Source organism: Leptinotarsa decemlineata, unplaced genomic scaffold (genome assembly GCF_025532065.1).
Source record: "Leptinotarsa decemlineata unplaced genomic scaffold, Ldec_3_MD MMD2_tig00026354_RagTag_RagTag, whole genome shotgun sequence".
Taxonomy (NCBI): Eukaryota; Metazoa; Arthropoda; class Insecta; order Coleoptera; family Chrysomelidae; genus Leptinotarsa; species Leptinotarsa decemlineata.
The window spans coordinates 2,514,578-2,536,102 of record NW_027412702.1 but is presented as its reverse complement, the minus strand read 5'-3'; the positions used below and the strand labels follow the sequence as shown (position 1 = coordinate 2,536,102).

The following is a 21,525-nucleotide window of genomic DNA, read 5'->3' as shown; positions in this document are numbered from 1 at the left end:
TCTGACGCGTTCGAGAATTTCTGATGATCAATTTTTTTTACTAATCTGATCCGTTATTCTTCACGGGCGGCCTTATATATGGGGCTCATATTTGGTGGAGGTACTTAACCGGGTACAAGGTATCCCCCTATATATTAAATCCCAGTAAATCCCAAAATCCCCGCTTGGGCTCTCCTATTATAACCAAAGAAGACCACGGCAAAACCCGGAAACCAATCAAAACGTTGACGTCAGCCGTGAAAGCCTATATTTCTATAAGAGTACCTATAATTTATCGTTGTCTGCGTACATGAAAAATATTCGAGAAAAACATCATTGGATGTCTTTATATAAACGAGTGAAACCAAAAACAATGATTTTCAGCCTTATTGTCTGTTCGTGCCTTTGTTCGCGCAAATCTTGAATGTATCGTGGAAAGATTCAGGTTTTCTATTTATTGCAATCGGTTCATGAATATGAAAGTTAGGGCGATTGAAAGAGACACGTTTAAAACATTGTTTAGAGAAAAATACTATTCATTCACTTCAACTGAGACTTGGTTAATTATTTACAGTTTGTAAAACTACTTTCCTTTAAATCAGAAATAGGCAAAGGCATGACAACTTTTTTGAAAATAAGTCTACCGAAATGAAGTAGTGGGAAACAGCTCGAAAAAATAATAAAACATTTGGGTTAGAGCTCGTGACATACACTTTTATGCTTCTTAAAACTCTTCATTTAATTTTTTATTTGTTATCAATAGTTTCTTTTTACCCCCTCAATGATAACTGGAAGTAGTCGATATATATTCATTGAATCTCGTTTACTTGCTAGAGCTGCGCACGAGAAACCATCAATACAATAATTTCGGAAATCTTGAATTACTTAACTAGTCATAAATGATTAATGAATTATTAACGGACTTGATGAGGTAAATTACTTCAGAAACAACACTAATTTATTTTATAATTAATTTGTGTCGATCGTGACCTAAATATATAAATATGAATACACAATAATCTCTTCAACATCTAAAATTTCACAGCATGAATTTCAAGAGGTAATTTGGGCAAATGATTTCATTCCTGGCATTTTTGAGTATTCACTCTCCTGAAATTAAAAAAACAATTGAAATAGACTATTTGTTTGAAAGTGGTTTACAATGTTTCATGATGAATTTCATTAGTTCGGACTTCCATTATCTAATATGACAAGAAATGATTTGAAATCCTTGAAAGAATCGATAAAATGAATAGCTGAAAATAACAATTATATTAAGCAAATAACGCTGAAATGAAATTATAATAAAATAAAATACAGGCAACAATTCATAATTGAACAATTAAAAAGAAATAAGAATCAAAAGATTTCAAGCCAGGTTACTTCACCACGTTTTGATTGTTAGTATTCACAATCGTCTTCGGGTGATGACTGGATTATTCCTCCGAGAGATGACTATTTATAGGTCATTCGAGTGATTTCACCTATCCCCTCTTTCTTCTCTCCGCTTTACCGGGTTAGCGGGAGCTGATCGTTTGGCGAGAGTTGGCCGTTTTCGCTTAATTATTTATGTGCAAGTATTGGTTGTGACAGCTTCTCTTCCTTGCTATTATCTAGCCCAAGTCTGTTACACCATCACTTTGGAATAACCATTGAAGATCATTTTTGATGATGCCTAGTTCCTCTTTCAGACCTTCCTTCTTATTACAGAGCCTGAAAGAACTGTCTACTAGAGTTTTGATGATTCCTCTTTTAGTCGATTGAATGTGGTTGGATTCGTAGTTCAGATACTGTCCCGTGTGAGTGGGTTTTCGTTATACAGATGTTTCCCACTTAGTGTCGGTCCTCTTCACCAATACGTCTAAGAATGGCAATTTGTTGTGGACTTCCTTCTCCATTTTGAAAGTGATGGAAGGTCTTACGCTGTTGATGTGCTTCAGAAAACTGTCTAGTTCTGAGTCATCACCCGAAGACGATTGTGGATACTAACAATCGAAACGTCGAGAAGTAACTTGGCTTGAACACTTTAATTTTTTTAATTGTTCAATTTTCAATTGTTGCTTACATTTTATTTTATTGTACTTCCATTTCAGGGTTTTTTCTTAATATAATTGGTATTTTCAGCTATTCCTTCTAATTTTATTGATTCTTTCAGGAATTTCAAATTATTTTATATCACATTGGATAATGGAAGTCTGAACTAATGGAATTCTGAAATAAACTACAGAGATTACAGAGGATGATTTGATGGATGTAGACATTACTACGTGGTAGTAGATCATCATGAAAAATGAGAATTAAAATTATCTATGTTTTTATACGACTTGTATTTGTAACTAACGTTACTGCAGTTTCGTCCTACAATGACATTTTCCAACGAATAAAATAAACTGTAATTAGTAAACAATGTACACCCTTATATACTAATACCAATACAACCACTGTCGGTAATAACAGGCGATCCTTAATGACTTTATTGCCTGAATTTTGTTTACCTGTGACAATGTGGGTACGCTAATCTGAAAACTGGCGAGTGGACTAGGTCAATTTGGTCATTCAGTAGGTTACATCCGCAAATCTTATGTTCATGAATTTCCCAGGATTTCAAATAATTGAGTTTCCAACCTTTTCCTGCATAGTGTTACATTTTCGGATCGTTTAGATTCGGGATTTTTTGAGTGCAGTCCAAGGAACGGTTTGAAGACGTCAAATCATTTCTACCTGGCCTGAAGGACCTTTTATGTTCAGCATACCGTTTTGAGAAATGTCTGCTACATTGTCCCACATAAACACTATTACACACCGAACACTTAAGCTTATAAACTCCAGATTTCTCCATCTTGTCCTCTTTATCTTTGGCATTGAAAATTGAATCAGATAACCTGGCATGTGACCTGAATGTCACTTCCACATTGTTTTTCCTAAAAAATTCCGGACGGTAGCCGGTCGGTTCGACGTGGGTTCTTTGTTCACTCACTCGAATCGACCGCCGTGTTCGTCGTTGGTTCAAGCCCCAGGTTGTACGATCGATTTTCACTTGCTATCGTCCAACCCGTATTAAGAATCACACATTAAAGAGTAAGAACTCGTTAGTAAACAGATTTGGTACGCGTTTCGAACCATTCCTTGGAATGCAACCACAAGTTTCCGAATTTAAACGATGCGGAAATTTTGCACTATATAAGCAAAGTTTGGAAACTCAATTATTTGAAAGCGTTGGAAATTCATGAACATAAGATTTGCGAATATAACCAACTGAATGACCAAATTGACCTAGTCTACTCACAAGTTTTCAGATTAACGTACCCACATTGTCACAGGTAAACAAAATTCAGGTAATAAATTCATTAAGGACCGGCAGTTAACACCGATAGTGGTTGTATAGGTTTATAAGGGTGTACATTGTTAATGTGGAAGATGTCAGCTTCACGATCAGTACTTTCAAGAAGAAGGGAAAAGTACAAACAATTCTTGACAACGGCATTCAAATCCATGACATTTCTCAAAAAACCATAAATTTACGAAATATGGAGAAACTCGAAATCTCGGCAGAATTTTAAAACAAAAAGGAAGAAATAGTTACAGAAATATCAGTTACAGTTCCTGAAATTAGCAACGTTTCAACTAGTTACGGGGGGTTTCCTCTTCGAGGCAGGGCATATGATTCCATCGAAATTCGACAGCATATACCAAGCTTTCTTCTAAGATCTATTTCAACTGCGGTGAGGTTGAAAAACAGAGCCCAAACACAAAGCATCTGTCCTTATAGAACAAACCTGAGTAAACAGGGACGATTACATCTCCTCTCACGAAAACGTCATCTATGGGATCAACAGAGAACTCAATCCTCGAATATCAACGTTAAACGAGGTTCCCCAAAGCGGTCAGTTACAAAGCAAAGCTTCGACGAGTTACAGTTCAATCTCGTGAAGACGATCTCAAGTGGAGAAGAAGCTTCCCGTGTACCAGAACTCCACCAGAAATCAACATAAGTCTGATGACTATGACGACGAGACATATATACGAATTGAGAAAATAAATTTTTCGAATTCCAATTGTGAACATTTACCTCACCCGCTCTCTCTATCAAGTGTGATTTTGCAAATTTATACCAGAAAACGACTACATTTCTGGCTTATACCAGGAAGGATATTGAATTATATCCGACAGGTATTTGTGAAAGTTTCTTCACAGAGGAAATGTGCTTCGTGTGAGTAATTTTCCTACATATGATGCACTGTTTGTAACCTTTGGTGCAATAATGAATATTACTGGAGTTTTTTCCCAACACCAAATCGTTATTTTTAACACCCCAACACGTGTTTCGAGGAAGGAAGAGGAAGATTAAAACTGTTTAATTAAAACTGTTTGAGATTAAAAATAACGATTTGGTGTTGGGAAAAACTCCAGTAATATTCAATTTTCCTACAGGCATTTGCCAAATTCTACTCTGTAAGGACTTTGAGTGTGGTGAATATTTCAAATTTTAACTCAAAAGATGTATTTTTTACTTTAATATAATTTTCACTGATGGATGAATAAATTCACTTTCTCTCAAGTCGTCAGAACATCGATGTGTTTTCTGAAGTAAACAATTTTCTATTCGAGTATAAGTCTCACTGCCATGAATATTTAACCAGCAATCTTCGAAAAATCGATAAAGCGCGGCACTTTGGAGTCCGTCCCTGTCGATACATATGACCAGAAAGAGGAATAAGGAAATAACAATATCGATTAGTCGGTAGGTAACCTTTTAACCACGGACAGTGTTTCAGAAACAATGACAACAACATGAACCAAGAACCTCTTCGAAATCAGCTGTAATCGTTTGGTGCAATCATTCCGGTGAAATATGCGAAAATATAGTGGTGGAGAGGATAAATTGTACATAAACAACCTGTGTGTTAATGGTGAACGAATAAAACTACTGAAGCCACCGAGGCAGTGTTTCACGATAAAAAAAAATATTAGAATCGGTGCTGAAGTTGAAGAGGATCCGGTGGAAACCCCAAACCGCAACAAAAATATCCAGCAGGATAAAAGAAAACCAATCAAAGTGAACGTGACAGATTACAAAAATATTGAAGTGTGCAATAAGCAGCTGAGACAGATCTACGAAACCGTACAAGTACGCGATTTTGAAAGGATTCTGAAAAATGTTTGCATAAGCGATGCATTCAGAAAACAATCTAAAAATAAGGACATCGACGTGCTGAGAAAAATCGACGCCGAAGAGATATACGAAGAATTTTTCGGGAAGTACTACAAGTACCTAAACGATGTAATAAACAGAAGATAAGTACCGACGTCATGGTTTTTATAAACAAATTGCAGCGATAATTCATTAATAACTAAACGAGCTGTTGTTTGCAATTTTGTTCAATCCGTTTTCATTATTAGATAGTCCGAGTGCCCTAGTAGTGACTGTTGTGTTAGAAACTCGTGCAGCATTTAGAGAATCCAAACTACGTATCGAGAAGATGCCTTCACGCTTTATGCCTTAAATATACGCATAACCACGCCACCCTTAAAGCTTGCAAACGTTATATATCACTGTGATAAAATACAGGGTGTTGAACTATTCACCGCAAAACTTTATTGTCGACGCGCTTTTTTCTACGAAATGGATTGCAAAAACATCCCGACTGTTACTCCCCAAATCAAAACGAGGGACTTAGACAGGAAGGTGCTTCGAGAAACATTATACTCAGAGATATTTCAAAAACACAGGAGGTCGATTTTTGCCCTGGGCTCGTTTTTGAGGATGCTGAAAACGAAAAAATCTAATTATAATGAGATCAAGCAGGATGCCGAGTCGGAATAGCAGGGATTGATTCAGTGGAGCTGGAACATGAAGATATTTGAAACTTTATGTTGTGATGATATGGTTGGTGGATTCTCCCAGTGCAAGGGGTAATTCTAAAGTTTACTTTCACCTGAACTGATTTTTTCAATGCAGTTTTTGTAAATGAATGATTTATTGTACAAATCTTATTTCAGTCTCTCCTGAACTCGTTAAAACTTGACCGTCAAAATTTTTTGAGAAAAATTGAAAAAGTAATTATGATCATTCAGGTCAAAACTTTTCTACTAGTTGAAGAAATACCTTCGGACCCTCTTGAACATTTTTGTTGAGCTAGCAGAACTTCATTATTCAGTTATAATTTTAGGTCAATTTTCTGCTCTGCATTCAATTGCGGTACTGTGGATTTTCCTAATTCAAACATCAATGCAGTGGAACACAGTCAACATTTTTTTTTAATTTAGGCTCATTCTAATATCTATTCAACTGAGATAAAAAATATGAATATTTGATTGAAACGTGGAAAAAATGTTCAATCATGATTCAAAAATGGTACGGATTTTTTGAAATGAAATCGAAAATATCCTTTTTTAAACAGGTCAGTTCTGCGTCACATGAAGATAAAAACAATTTGAAAACAAAGAAGAAAATCAGTTTCACAAATAAATTATGAGATACAAAATGGTTCTGATAACTTAACTAGATTTACTTTATATGACTTTATTTCAATTTTTCTGAAAATCAAAAAATAGTTCGTTGAAATTTGAAAATCTGATGTTGAGTATAAAAGTACATAATTATTAAAGTAGCAAAAATCAAATGAAATACGTTTATTTTCAACTTTTTTTGTCGTCTGCCTTTTTTTGTCATATGAATTATCATTATAATACGACATGAAAGTATCGTTTCTAAAATGAGGCATTATATTGTTTGAAATAAAATATTTTATTCTGCAAAAATACAGCATGTATCAGTGAGTTAGAACCATTTGAAAAACTTTTCATTATTAATTCTATGAAAAAATTATCCCTCATAGAAAGATCTGCATGAACTGAAATGTAAAATTCAACCATCAAATTCGTTAAGTTGGTTTGTCAAAAAATATTAGTTTAATTCAAAAGTAAAGTACATTTATTCTTGACAATATCAAAAATTTTTATTAAAAAAAAATTATCATAGTTGAAGATTACGTTCAAATATGAACATACGTTACTTCATTTTTTTTTTCGAAACAACTCTTAAGTAACAACGAAAATCACCTGTATCTATTTTCAACATTCTTGAAAAAACATAGGAAATAGAAACGTTGTCATTTTTTATTGAAATTGAATTTCCATTATTGAAATCTACAAAATCAAAATTAATTTATGAAGTAAAATTTATGAAGGAAAAACTTGATTTTTCATTGTAAATCATTCCCATTGAATATTTGAACGTAATTTTTACTGCTGTTCGACAGCAGTAAAAAACGAAGGTTCTGTACGTACTCTTGAGCAAAATTCCCATTTTTTCCGTACCCTCGTAAAATTATTAACAATCATAGTAATAATGGTTATGAAAATAAAACCATGATACTTAGTAGTGACAGCTGCTTTTCAGTTTGCAGTCCTCGCAGAACTTTTTATGAAAAAATAACTTTTTTTACTGAAATCAATTATAAAAAAGTTTTCTTCCAAATGGTTCCAACCTACTGAGACATACTATATATCTTCCTCAACGTTATAATTCTTCTGATCATTTTGAAAGAGAAATGATTACAATCCGTCCATTTGCAGTTGAAAAATGAACAGAAAAATTCCAATAAACGTGATATACCCAAGTTTTACACACTTTTTACAGTTGTCGAGCTGTTGCGAATGTCAAAATTAAATAGGTTCCCATGAAGCTCAATTTCGATTCCAATTTTTTTAAATAAGGTCTAGATTTGAAATGATGTTCAGAAGAAATTGTATTGTATTATATTGTATGATAAATATGAATTAAACGTTTTTATGAAACCCAATATTTTGCCTAACTATAAGTTGCATCATTATTCTTATTTAATAGAAAGGGTGTCTCATTTACTATTTAACTTCTCAAGAAAATAGGACAAATCAATTTGAAAACAGAATTGGACAAATTATCTACGTCCATAAAGTAAATTCATGCAAAAATCAGAATTTAACTGTTAAAAAATGAGGAGTAACTTCAATATGGACTCTAGATGTAACTGTTCGTGATATTAATCATTTCATAACCAGCAAAAAAGGGAAGAAATATATTATTATAATAATAATGTTTGAAACCAATTGAAACCACCAATAATGCCATTCGCTACTTATCGAAAAAACGTATTTTATAGCTCATGTATGGGAATATGAATATGAATCAAAGTCAATCAATTGAAGTCTCCAAAGATGAAATTATTTCATTTCAGATGTTCAAGTCACATTTTTGTGTAACTTTCATCAGACGACCTAATGAGTTACTATTTTTGACATAAATATCGCATTTCATGGTAGATGGAAATATATCTTTGTCCAAAGTTTCATTGAGTCGCTTAATAATACTGAGACAGGTTAATCTATTTTCTATTACCTGAATGATCTCCGTCATTAGTAAACATTTTTAACTTCACAAACTTTTACCGATGCGAAATCAATTTTTGAACTTGAGCTATTAATGATGGACGATGGTCATTTACGTTACTGAACCGATTCGTGTCTTATAAGGTACACTATGGACTAGTTTTCATTAGATCTGATTTCTAAGTATCTCTTATTTCTGGTTGGTCAGTAGCCAAGCGGTTGGGCGTGGGTGCTTTGTTCACTCACTCGAATTGACTGCCGTGTTGGTCGGTGGTTCAAGCCCCAGGCTGAACGATCGATCTTCACTTGCTATCGTCCAACCCGTGTTAGGAATCACACGTTAAAAGGTAAGACCTCGTTAATCCTTAGCTCGCACAAGTTTCGACTTCTGAGAGTTCGTTCGTACGGGTGCGACTTTAAACAGAGTACGTAGTATGTCTGACAGATGTGTAACATATGGTGGTGATTTCAAATCTTCTTTCAGTCTCAATTAAAATCATCATTGCTAATTGTCATCATATATACTTTTACAATTCGAGAGAATGTTAAAAGCAACTAAGAACTTTCTTAGAAATACATTTGATAAAGATGCGGTGTCTCATCCGTTTGTGATCAAAATTTGATCGTATCGTTATTCGAGCAACATAATTAATATTCATTTTAAACCAAATCAGCTGAAATATGATTCTGTTTTCTTCAAAACGCTACATTTTTTTTAATCCTTCAAAAAATAACTTTGTGAAGACATCATGAAATAACAAATCTTCAAATAACTTTTTTTATGTTGTTATACATGTTTTTCTTATTAAAATATTGAAATATTTTCAAATAGTTTTTTATTTTGTGTGAACATGTCTACATGAATCATTACATCTTGGTACTTAAAAATATGGTTTTTTTTTCTATAATAAATTTATATAATCAATGCGATGGAGCTACAAAATGGAGGTGAAATCAAATTACCAATCAAAGAAGCAAATGAATCAAAAAAATGGACTAGTTTCATCTTTTGAAATATGACTTTTTCAATGATTTCAAAACCATTATTTAAACTCAAAATGTTTTGGACATTTCAATATTTATTATAACTTCTCTCCACACTGGTGGAATTATCAAAAAAAAGTTATTAATTCTTAGATAAAACTGTTTTCCCCTATGCAAGATAAATAAAAACAAAATACCATTTAGAGTTTTGAAATCGAGGATGAATTTAATAATCTAAAGGTCAACCTTATTACATATTTTGAACGATCTCAAACACACGTACGCAGTGTTATATAAAAACCGATGATCAGAGTTTATTTAGATTTCAAGGTGACTTTTATTAAAATTGGTCACTTTGCTTCAATGATGATATGATAAATGACGAATATATTATTTGATTCGTGAAAGGTGATGATTATTTGAGTTATTTTTTCTGTTACAAGAAAGTGTTTTGATATGTTTGAGTACTTTTAGAAGGTACTAAGTCGTATGCCAGAAGTTTTAAGTCTTTAGAATTGATGTTTTTCATTTATCAGGCACTACTGAAAACTCGTGTGCATATGTATTATGAGTAAATAAGATAATATTCCTACATGAATGTTTATACTGAATGATTAACTGCTTATGATTTCTTACGACTTGCATCGATCCCATTTGAATTATGAGCCTTATTTTTCCCTTCTAAGTACGAGAAACAAGTAAATGAGAACCTCTTTCATAAAATATATGTTTACTTTTTCTTGAATAAATAGGTTGATTTATTATTAAGTGGTTATAGATGATTTCTTGCTATTTGTGTTTTTCAAGCTTGTGTTTCAATGCTCTGAAATATAATTGAATATAGTAGAAACCTCAATCTTTGTAAATTGTTTATGTCTACAATAATTATTGTGTTTAACAAATATTTTTTGAAAGACTTTTCTGTGGAGAAGTCAAATGTTTCTTGCTGTTTTTTGGGTGTTACGCCTTCCACGATCATTGATTTGGCTGTTTATTCCTCAGATCATGTAAGGCACATTTTTGAACTGCCTGTCGAGGTGTTGGAAACAATCATAATCTTTGTAATTTATATATGACATTTATTAATCGTGTTTCGACAAGGTTTGATTTTTATTGTTCGTGTTTATTTGTAAGTAAAAATTGTTGATATTTTAATATAAAACTGATTATGGTTTTCTACTGCCAAAACATGTATTTATTATTAATATAATAATATAAAGTATTATTATGCAGAAAAAATGTAATGTGAATTTTATAAATATAAAGAACTGTTTGTACAAATCTAGAGTTTCACGAACTTTTTTTAAACCTCTATTTGATCTGAAGTTAACTGTTCTTTGATATAATTGAAATGATAAGTATTCAAGGTAGACGAAACTCAACCGTTCTTGTATATAATAATAATAAATGGTCTTTATTTTACGTGGCGGAGTTTAGCAAAGCGCTATTCTTCCACTCAACCACGTTTGAAAAAAAAGAAACATTACAAAAAATAAATGGCATCTTTGTAAGTTTAAATTCAAATGTTTATGTTGTTTGGATCACTGTTACATTGTTACACATACATTGTTACAGTATGATACGTGAAGGATCGTTCATAGATAGTGCTGTTATGATTCGGAATGTCAAAATTATTGTTAAATCTAAGGTTTCTTGAGTGTATCTGATGTCTGGGAAGGAGTTTATATACCAAATAAGTGGGTTGTGTTTTTTATCAGTTTGTGAATGAAACAAGCGAAATGCAATTCTCTTCTGTTTTGCATTTTTAACCAATTAAGTTGATTGATGGAAGGGGTCACATGATCTCTGTTATTCAAGCTGAATATAAGTCTAATGCAGGCGTTCTGTACTTTCTGAATTCTTGCAGAAGTTATGGAATCGATACAAGGGTCATAGACGACATCGCAGTACGTACGAAATCAGTACGTCTAAAACAGTACGTCTATTGAATTAATATTGAAATGGGTAGGGTTTTGGCTAACGATATCAAACGAATATTTGATCTGAAGTTAACTTTTCTTTGATATAATTGAAATGATAAGTATTCAAAGTAGACGAAACTCAACCGTTCTTGCATATCTATTGAATGAATATTGAAATGAGTAGGGTTTGGGCTAACGATATCAAACGAATATTTGGACGACTGCTAAAAACCTGCCTCATAATTCCAAGATTATTAAACGAATTCATTATTTCTCCATATAGGTTGTTTTATACCAATTTTCCAATATACACCATTTTTATGTTGTGACGTAGATAGTGAGTAATTTTTTCAAATTGATATATCAGTTATATGGTATCTCGAAGTCTCAGTAGCGAACCTTTTCCCTTCGACCATGGCCTACTGGGTCGGATTTTGTTCGTAATTAACGTAAACTCCATTTTTTTGCATTTTTGACTTGTGCCGTTCTTCTCAACTAGATACGATATATATATTATTTTATATTATTTTCGATCTACAGTTTTTTTGACATACTTATTTCTGTTTCCAATTACATTTTTATCTAATTGTATTCTGATGATCTACAAATTTTATAAATAATGTTTGCTAAATATTTTTGCAAGAATTAGAGCCTTTTCAGATGACTTTATGCAACACCATATTCTTATCCCAATATGTGCCATATCTTACTGGAAATTATTAATGAAAATATTGAAATTCACATTTTCAGAAATTTCGTTGCCTTTTCAATAAAACGTATAGCGCTACATTGGAAACATGTATAGTCGCACTGAATATGTAACTGAAAAATAATATATTTTCAATATTTTGAATGAGGTAGTAGTAATCACAAAACATCTCTAGTATAGATTAAAAATTTTTGAAGAGATTCAGAGAATTACTGTGACCTGTTTCTATATTTGAAATTGAAGAATTGTGGAAATCACGCATTAGACATACGATAAAAGAAAACAAAAAGTGGGATCTCGACACTAGAATGGACATTGTAATTGAAACATTGATTATTACCTTAGCGATAGCGATAGTTGCACATCATCCTACGAGTTTTCTTCAGACGATAATGAATAATAAAATAATCTAAGTAATTTTAAAACATTTTTCGGTGGTAGTGGTATATTATGTGATTATTTCTTTTTGCGATTATTTGCAGAATTTCACAAAAAATCAATATAGACCACTTAGGTACATAAATTACATGCAAACTCTTGCTTAATTTGTTTGTGAAATGCTGCAAATAATCGCAAAAATCATATGAATAATCGAAATGTAAAAATTGGAATTTTGGTCTGAAAATTTAAATTCAAGCCCTATTTTAGATTATAAACATCATCATCATCAAACCGTTATTTTTAACACTTTATTTCAATCATCAAGTGGTCATCTTGAAGAGGAAGATTAAACTAAGTAGGTATATTAGTCTAATCAACAAGTTCAAGAACATGAAAAATAGAGATAAAGGTCCTAAAAATATGAGCGATAGCTCATTCGATTCGGGATCACCTCTAGAAAAATGTTTTTGAAGGATTTTGGTGCAGGTAAAAAATTGCAATTATTGTTATTAACAAAATAAGATTTAAAAAAATGGTATTTAGTTTTTCGTTAATAACTCAAAAAATATTAATATTTAAGCAATTTTGAAAAAAGCCCGTTAAAAATGGCGACTTATTCCTTTTTTTAACGACCCCAGTATATATCTCTATTTGAACTCCTTCAATTTATACTGAATGACTGAAATTAAATATATAGCCTCTGTATTTTTTAAATTCACACTGCACATATAACTTTCAGTTAATCAATAGAAAAAGTAAAGTTTTCAACTCCCAACAACTGGCCATATTTACATTCTCTGTATCTGTTTCTGTAGAGTAGGGAGGGAGAGTGTAGGCCCACAACACTTAGGCCACATGTGACCCATTGTACATCGTCCCGAGGAGTTATCCTCCTATGTCATCGTCCATCCTATCCTTTCCAGGAAGGTGGACAGGTCACTGGGGGACATCTTTATATCGGCAGGTGTAGGCCAAGAATCGTCGAACACACACTCTCTTATTGACGATAACTCCGGACAATAGCATAGGACATGCTTGACAGTTTCATTCTGTTGACACATCCTGCATAGAGGTGTGTCCACTAGCCCCATAATATGGAGGTGTTTCTTTAGTTGACAGTGGCCAGTCAGAAATCCTACTTTAGGTAAGCGTAGATTTTTCCTTGTCATCGCCATATATTTCTTCGTCGCCAGCTTTTCAGGGTCGCCCAGGGTGATCCTGGCAAGATTGCATCCTTTGATGTCATCTCATCTCTTTAGGGATTGAGCATGGGTGTGACTTTTGGCTGGTTCCGCAATTGTCGAAGTCATCAGGCCGTAGGTGCCACTGGGTCCTAAAATTCTCAGTCCAGCCGCTTCCTTGGCTAAAGAGTCGGCAATGCGATTACCTTTTCTCCAGTCATGCCCTGTAACCTACCTCAGGATAATGTTATTATCTATCGAGGCTTTGTCTAAATCTTGGTGGCACTGTAGTACTAGCCCTGAGGTAACACGTTGTCTGTTAAGGCTAATAGGGCTTGTCTGCTATCAGTGCAGATTGTTAAGTTTTTGTCAGAAATTCCTTTCCTAGTTATTTCTTTTGTGGCGATTGAAATACCAGCCAGTTCTGTTTGAACCACGCTGGTATTTGTTCCCATTTCCCACTTAATTTTTAGGCTTAATGATCTGGAGTACACTCCAAATCCAGAGCCTTCTTTGGTTTTTGAGCCATCTGTATATATGCGTATTGTTTTTGCAGCATCTGACTCTGTGTTCTGTTTTATTTGTATTTTGTAGGGTTTATCAAACACAAACCAGGGTTCAGTTGCATCACTAGTTGCCTGTAGCAGAGGTTGCGCAGTAAGCGCTTCTCGCCATAGGCTCAGCCTCAATTGACCCATTCCTACTTCGAGATTTACACCAGCCGTGCGCAATCGTAACATGACCATCAACCGTACCTCCTTAACGTCCAGAAGGGTCAGACTAGTAATTAATTCCATTGCCGCGGTTGGTGTTGTTCTCATGGCTCCTGTGATGTTCAAACAAGCCAATCGTTGTATTTGATATAAATTTTGGATGGCCGTTGCTTGTAGACCTTTCGGTCCCCATGCAATGGCTCCGTACGTTAACATAGGTCACACCCCGTGGTGAACACGGGGTGTTCACCACTGACCTCCGTGCGCGTCCCACTGTCCTCCGACATTGCTCATAAGCCACATATGCTCTTTTTGCTCGACTCTGTAGGCGAGAGTTTCATATTAGCTTCCTCTCGAGGATAGTACCAAGGTATTTCACCTCTTCAGAGAAGTTTAGTTTGCTTTTGAAGATTTTGGGAGGTTTTAAGCCCGATAAACTTCTTTTCCTGATGAAAAGGACCATCTCGGTATTCTTGGGATTGATCGACAGTGAATGTTCCTCACACCATGTTTTTATTAATTTGAGCCCATCCTGCGCTCTATCGCACAGTGTGTTCACAAATTTGCTGCTCTGTATGATAACTATGTCATCTGCATATGCAATTGTGTAGAATCCAGTACTGTGATTATATTCGTTGATTTAAATACTATCATTTTATTGATTACGAAAAAAAACAGTTTTTGTAAAAATGTTTCTCGACTTCTTCGGTTGATGTATCTGCCTCTCTGGATATATCTACTTCACTGGATGTTTCATTGCGTATTCTATTTTTTGAATATTTATTCAGAATTATCAGTTTCAACTACTCTAATAAATGACAACTATGGAGACTCCAATCATATCTACAAATGATTGTTTATAAAAATTTGATACCCGCTGTGATGCCAATGAGCAACAAACTGTTGAGTTAGTAGGTTCTCGCCTCTCACAGCACAGTAAGCACAGCACAGCACAGTAAGAACAATAGGATTGCTTACAAATCCAACAATAAGGCACCATTATTACCAACTCTCTATTATTCTCTCACTATATATAATCCCAATACAACTTAAAAATCAGTATTTCAGTAAATATCACGCACGAACAACGATGTCAACATGAACTGGTGCATTCCTTCGACAGAGTTTCCACTCGTAGAGTTGCAACGATGTATCCAGATTATTTGAGAACATAAAACCAAATTTTAAAGCGCATTGCACTAGTTTAGATTCTAGAATGTTTGAATACTTTTCATTTCATGAAAAACGTCGTAAACTTTGTGTCAGTGTTTGTGGATATTGAAGAATAATAACGGATTCGATATAACAACGCCCAACTCAACAGCATTACCTTAGAATGTTCCCGAACGCCATAAATAAACACGCTACTGGTCAAAACGTTGGGAAACGGAGGTCGGTCAAAAATCCCTTATACGATGGAATCTGGTCAAGAAAGACTTACTCAACAAAACTTTGAATCCATCCAATTCGTATCCGTTGTATTCGATTACAAGCTTTCCCACGATCGACCATAAAGGACACTTATCTCCATTTCCACAATTCTGTAGTGATAACAGAAGTTAACGTTTAGATATTACTTTGCGTCACTTCGAAATTGATTTACCATTTCAACTCATTTTCAGAAATTGTAGTTTGTTAGTTGGATGTGAAAGGTATTCCGATTAATTTTATCTAGATATTGTTGCCATACACTTAAAACTCGAAGCCATGTTGGTGGAGAGTTTGAATACAGATATTCCATCGTGATATGGCTATTATATAACTTGTCTGGTCTATATGATGTTTAATACGCCGAGGGAATAGAGAAGGTGGTTAACAATAATTGACAACAAAGCGACGATAGACATAATACAACATAAAATGTATATTGATTCGTTAAATATAGGTATCATCCAAAGGAGCAATATGAGTTCTGCTAAAGTACGTCTAAACTTGTTTCAATAGTTATTTTTCTTCAACAAAAAAGTTTCGACGATTCCATGTAATGAGGGCAAACTCAATTTAATGAAATAACTTCATTATTCAGAAGAAGATAACCGAATATCTACTTACGTACCTCTGAAGTTTAGAAGTTGCCAAAACTTCTTTTCGAAAGTACCGGATCCTTACATGGGTAGGACGTTTCTCCATCTGGAGTGTTGAGACGAGGTAGGTCAGGAAAATATTAATAAACCGTAATGTTGAGGTTATATCAAGTTCTTATCTATATATCCTGAGAAAACACTCACTATCCTGCATAGTTCAATGATTCTTTCAAGCGTTGCTATTCAAAATGAACATTTATGTGATTTTGAGAGGGTAGAGGCTGACATATAGGTACAAGTACTCGCTCATCATAAGTAAAGCTTCTGTTTCCTCAGGTGATTCAGCATTTGTTTGAGATAATGAGTCTAAGTACCGTCTTAGTATAGTGAAAAAATTATAATGATTTGGTGTAGTCGACTAGCAAGCTAATTTTTACTGATTACCTATTCAAGTTAGATATTTAGAAAGAGACTCTACAGGGAATATTGAGGATACACTACAAAAACACACTTTTGTCTATTTTCCACTATATTTCTTTTGAAAATGGTATAATAGCCGAAACCGGTCAACAATAAAGAAATATAGTGGAAAATAGACAAAAGTGTGTTTTTGTAGTGTATCCTCAATGAACATGAATTTCCACAAAATAAACAAGTCGTCAATCGAAGAAAAAACAGGGAATATTGCTGAATAGTAGGTATAACAGCTCCTCATCCTCAGTCTTGTGCAGTTGCTGTTTAAGAGGCATTGGTTCCTTGATGGAGATGCATTGAAACATGAAGAACTGAAGAATAGTTGTCATCGCTTTCACTCAATTCAAAAGTAGTTTCCATTGCGTGTTACCAACTTTTTTCAGTGGTAGACCTACTAAGTTTTCTCATTTTTAATCTCACTCTTTAGATCATCTTTTTGTTTCTTTTTCATTTTATGTGGTTGAGAAATTTTTTGAAACGAATGTTGGGTAAATAAGTTGCAATTAATAAATAGTAGGGTGCTAATGACGGTTCTAAACCTCCCCCACCACTCAAATTTGACCTTGAATGACGTCACACGACCGTGAACTACGTGCACATCATATGACTTTGAACACGGAGGACGACCTTAGTACTCGACTCTCTCTTGAACTTGTGCTATGTCATACAACCTATAATTTTAGCCTTAAATGAAACATTGTATCTCTCTCTTGTATTGAAGTGGGTAGGTTTTGCTCTTATAAGAAAGGTGGTGCGAATGTTTCACTTATTTAAAATTCTCCGCATCATGGGTTATATAATTTAATATAAGATGTATTTGTGGAGTGAATGTGAAAAAGTGTCAGTCAGAATAAAAACCTGCATCGTCATCAGCGGAATTCCTGTACACACATGAATGATGAAGGACTTTCAACATCGAAAAAGTGAAGATTAAGCCTTTCAACGCCTCCAGCAATGAAGAGTCTTCATTGAATAAAAACACGTTGGTGCTGCGATTAAACTACTGTACGCGATCAGATGAATGTACATCAAAGAACCTTGCAGTATATAACTGAGGAGTTTTATGAAATCGAGTCATTCAATAGTTTCAAGATCGATAATGAGGTATGTGCTCTATTCATAGCATTTCGGATTAAATATGTAGAGAAAATATATTTTCATGTCGGATCGTCAAGGAAATTCACTATAAGAAGGTTGATATCAATAAGTATAAGCTTTTTGGAGGCTCTTCTTACATCGAGTTACCAAAGTTCATCGAATTGAAGAAAAGTGTTACTTCAGATTTGCAACCTGGCAAGGTAAGAGGTATAGATTTTCTAGATAAGTTGGAAGACATTCCTGATTTGAGTTTATGAATGATAGTTTCAGAAATGGAAGAATTGAATTCGGAGTTGTAGGCCCGTTACACTATTCGAAGCGATATCTTAACAGTCACGTGAATCAGTATAATACCAAACATCTGCACATGATCATAGAAAGTTGGTGTTTTTTATTGTACTTTGGTAATGAGCGAGCTTTATTGCGATATCAGTTGAACGATTATAATCATATATCAACAAAACCGATCAAAAACAGGGTTGATAAATTTGGTGAATGTTTACCCAAGAATATTTTGACATTAGAAAATATCGAGAAAGAGTTGAGAGTTCTAGCCATTGTGGACGCTGATTTTAAATCTATTCCCAAATCTATTTCATGTATCATAAAGTACACTTTTGATGATTTTCTTTGTGAATTGCTATTATATGAAGATGCTGATACAGCAAAAGTGTTCGTTGAAAAATATTGCTCCAATGAGTCTTTTGAATGTTGAGGAACAACATGATTTTAATATCGTCACTGCATATGGAATTATTCTTCATGAAATACGGTTCTACACTTGCTGATTCGATCCATATTTCCTATTTTGAATTTATTGTTTTCACGTTCACCTCGCTTACTGTTAGATTTTGCATAAACTAAAAAAGTTTTAGATGGTTTCATCTCTTCAGGTTTTATGCCAATGGTATTATAGTTATATTGGTTATTATAGAAAAAATATTCAACCAACTGTAATGACCTTGAAATGAAAACTCCGTATGGAGCCAAATGTTCGACGTTCTGATATGGTGTTCTTTCATTGACGATGAGAATTTCGAATTATAGAACTCAATACCATGATCAAATTCTAGGTTTCTTGAATCATATCAGCCATCTTTCAGCACATAGCTATAGTAATTTAATCACCATTTTTATTTTTCAGCGGTCTTGACAACATATGTTTCGAATAACAATTGATAACTATCAGGATGTACCTATGAACTTCATTTTTTTAGCATATGGTTGCACACGATTGTTAAAAATATATTGAAAGCCTCTAGGTAGAATCGTCAGAAAAGTGCGTGATGTTCTACACACGGCGGAAGAAAGCGGTAGGAAGCAAATTTGTTACGAAAAGAGCTACTGAAGACAGTGCGCAAATATGCGAAGGCCGCAGGTGAAAAAATGCACGCAGCAAATTATATCGATTCCAAAAATTATTGGTCAGTCGGTAGCCGTTCTGTTCGACGATTGATCTGCGCTACGTCGTTTAGTCGGTGGCACAGCTAGCAAAAGAAGTTCAGGCAGCGATAGTAGGCAAGGAGCAATTGAATGGGGCAGGTCGTAACACACGTATAAAATTTTTCTTGGTAGAAAGGACAAATCAGGATCACACTGATATAAATCTGCCATAGTAAATTTGGATGGTGGACATGGTCCAGCTACACATTGGGTAGCATGTAGGAAAAGCGATACCTTAGTGAAATAGTTTGACAGTATTGATGATTTACCCTCACACAAAGAATGTATTCACTATTTTAATGATAAAGCAAACCCCATCAATAATATTACACATAACTATGAGCGTTAATACTTTGTGACGTTATTCAAAGTGAAAGATGAGTGGCGAGGTTCAGAACCGTCATTAGCGCCCTACTATGAATATTCATAATTACGTATTTATATTTATGATATAGATGCCCCCTTTCTGAGAGATGAATCTTCCGATGGATTCATTGTTTGACAGGGCAACTATCTGCATGCTCTGAGGAAAAAACAGAACCATCCACGAATTTTTGCAAGCCTCAAATAACATTTCACCTGTTTCACACACCAGAAATGCAACTTTTTTCTCGACACATGTCAACATTAGTAGGTTAATTTATGTTGAAAGAGCAGTGTCGAACGAGTGATACATTAATTTTATAGTTAATTTGATAGAAATATGTGAAGTGTTGTGTTCCTTTTTACAAAAAGTGGAATTGAACTGTTTTCATTGTTGTGCTGTTGACATTTAATTACGTCTTCTAAACCTCTTTACGAATATTTTTAAAATTCTATGCGATTTCTTTTGTTTCGAATAAGAAAGGATTCGGGTTGAGAACTGTACTCCTTATGTGAGTTACATAAACTATAATTGACGATATATTAAATGTCATACATGTGTTATGTCATCTTGAGACGACTTATATCAGAATAACTTTTCAAATAAAAAATAAACGGTGTTCAATAATTTACGATTAGTATATACATAATTTGAATGAAGTGAATGACTGACATTTTTCTGTTGATGTATTCATTTTTTCAATAATGTGTAGTTCACTATATTGAAACTGCATTCAATATCCGTAATCAATATGGAACTACAGATAAACCAGCTTTTAATATCTGTAGAAAAATGACTGAATACAATAAACTGAAATGTCAATATTTATTTCAGGTATTACCACAAGATCCAAAAGCAAGACGACTTTTCGTCACTACAGGTGGATTAAAAAAAGTTCAGATGATAGACGCCCAACCAGGCACAACATTGTATGAGTATATCACCGTAATTAATTCATGTTTCCCTGAAGAAATTGTGCGGTATTACTCTCCAGGATATCCAGAAACTTTATTGGATAAAGTCGAGCAGTATTCTCCGCAAATGATGACTGTTTTGAGAGAAACCAATATGAATGACAATGAAATGCAAACTGAAATAATTAACATGATGGAAGATCCGGGATCTTCGGATGATGAAGACCAGAATTTGCCGCCTCAATGAACTGAACTATTTCAGACATTCGTTTTTTATAATCTCATAAAGTAATCGACATCTTCAGTCTGTATTATTTCATCTATGATATGAATGAAAATGGAGACCGCATGAATGTGCAATGAAGGGAAAGAAATTTTATGGTAAAATATTTCACTACACTAATTCAAAAGTTATTAATACTCCCACTAGTTTATCCATCATAACTGCAAAAATAGAAGTAAAGATGATCATCTCTCTGAAAATACATTGAACTATGAGGGTAGGCATTAGCCAAATCTTTAGTATTTTTTTTATTTATTTACAAAATGCCCGCATCAACTTCCAAGTTTATTAGCGGTTTGACATAGTATTTTATAAAAGTTATTTACAATTTATGTAATATTTTTATGTCGGTTAAGAATGAGATGAGTGGTTGTGTATAACAGCTTTCCCCTAAGAGGTCCTTGAGATTTTCCGCTAAGTTATGCTCCAGCCTTTCCGCATAGTACATTGGACACTATACTAATATGTGTTTTACTGAGAGGTCTGTCTCGCATATATCGCAGGATGGTTTTTGTTATCTAGTTATTAGATATCCATAAGTGAGCCTTGTATGACCAAGGCGAAGTCTAGTGATAGCTATTTGATGGTTTCTGACTTCAATTAGAGTTTTGTAAGGTGCTGAAATGATTTGTTTTATTTCAGCTAGTTTGGAGGATTGCTGGGACCATACGTGTTTCTACGTATCA

The 21,525-nt window shown here is 34.0% G+C and overlaps 1 protein-coding gene across 1 annotated transcript in view; it reads left to right on the top strand.

The window, feature by feature from the left end:
- Window positions 1-20,860, top strand: part of LOC111517955 (uncharacterized) — a 51,967-nt gene extending 31,107 nt beyond the window's left edge. Inside the window, exon 7 of the mRNA XM_023174252.2 lies at window positions 20,477-20,860. Within this exon, the coding sequence (XP_023030020.2) occupies window positions 20,477-20,803 (327 nt within the window). The 3' untranslated portion in view covers window positions 20,804-20,860. The remainder of the gene's footprint in view (window positions 1-20,476) is intronic.
- Window positions 20,861-21,525: the final 665 nt, after the last annotated feature.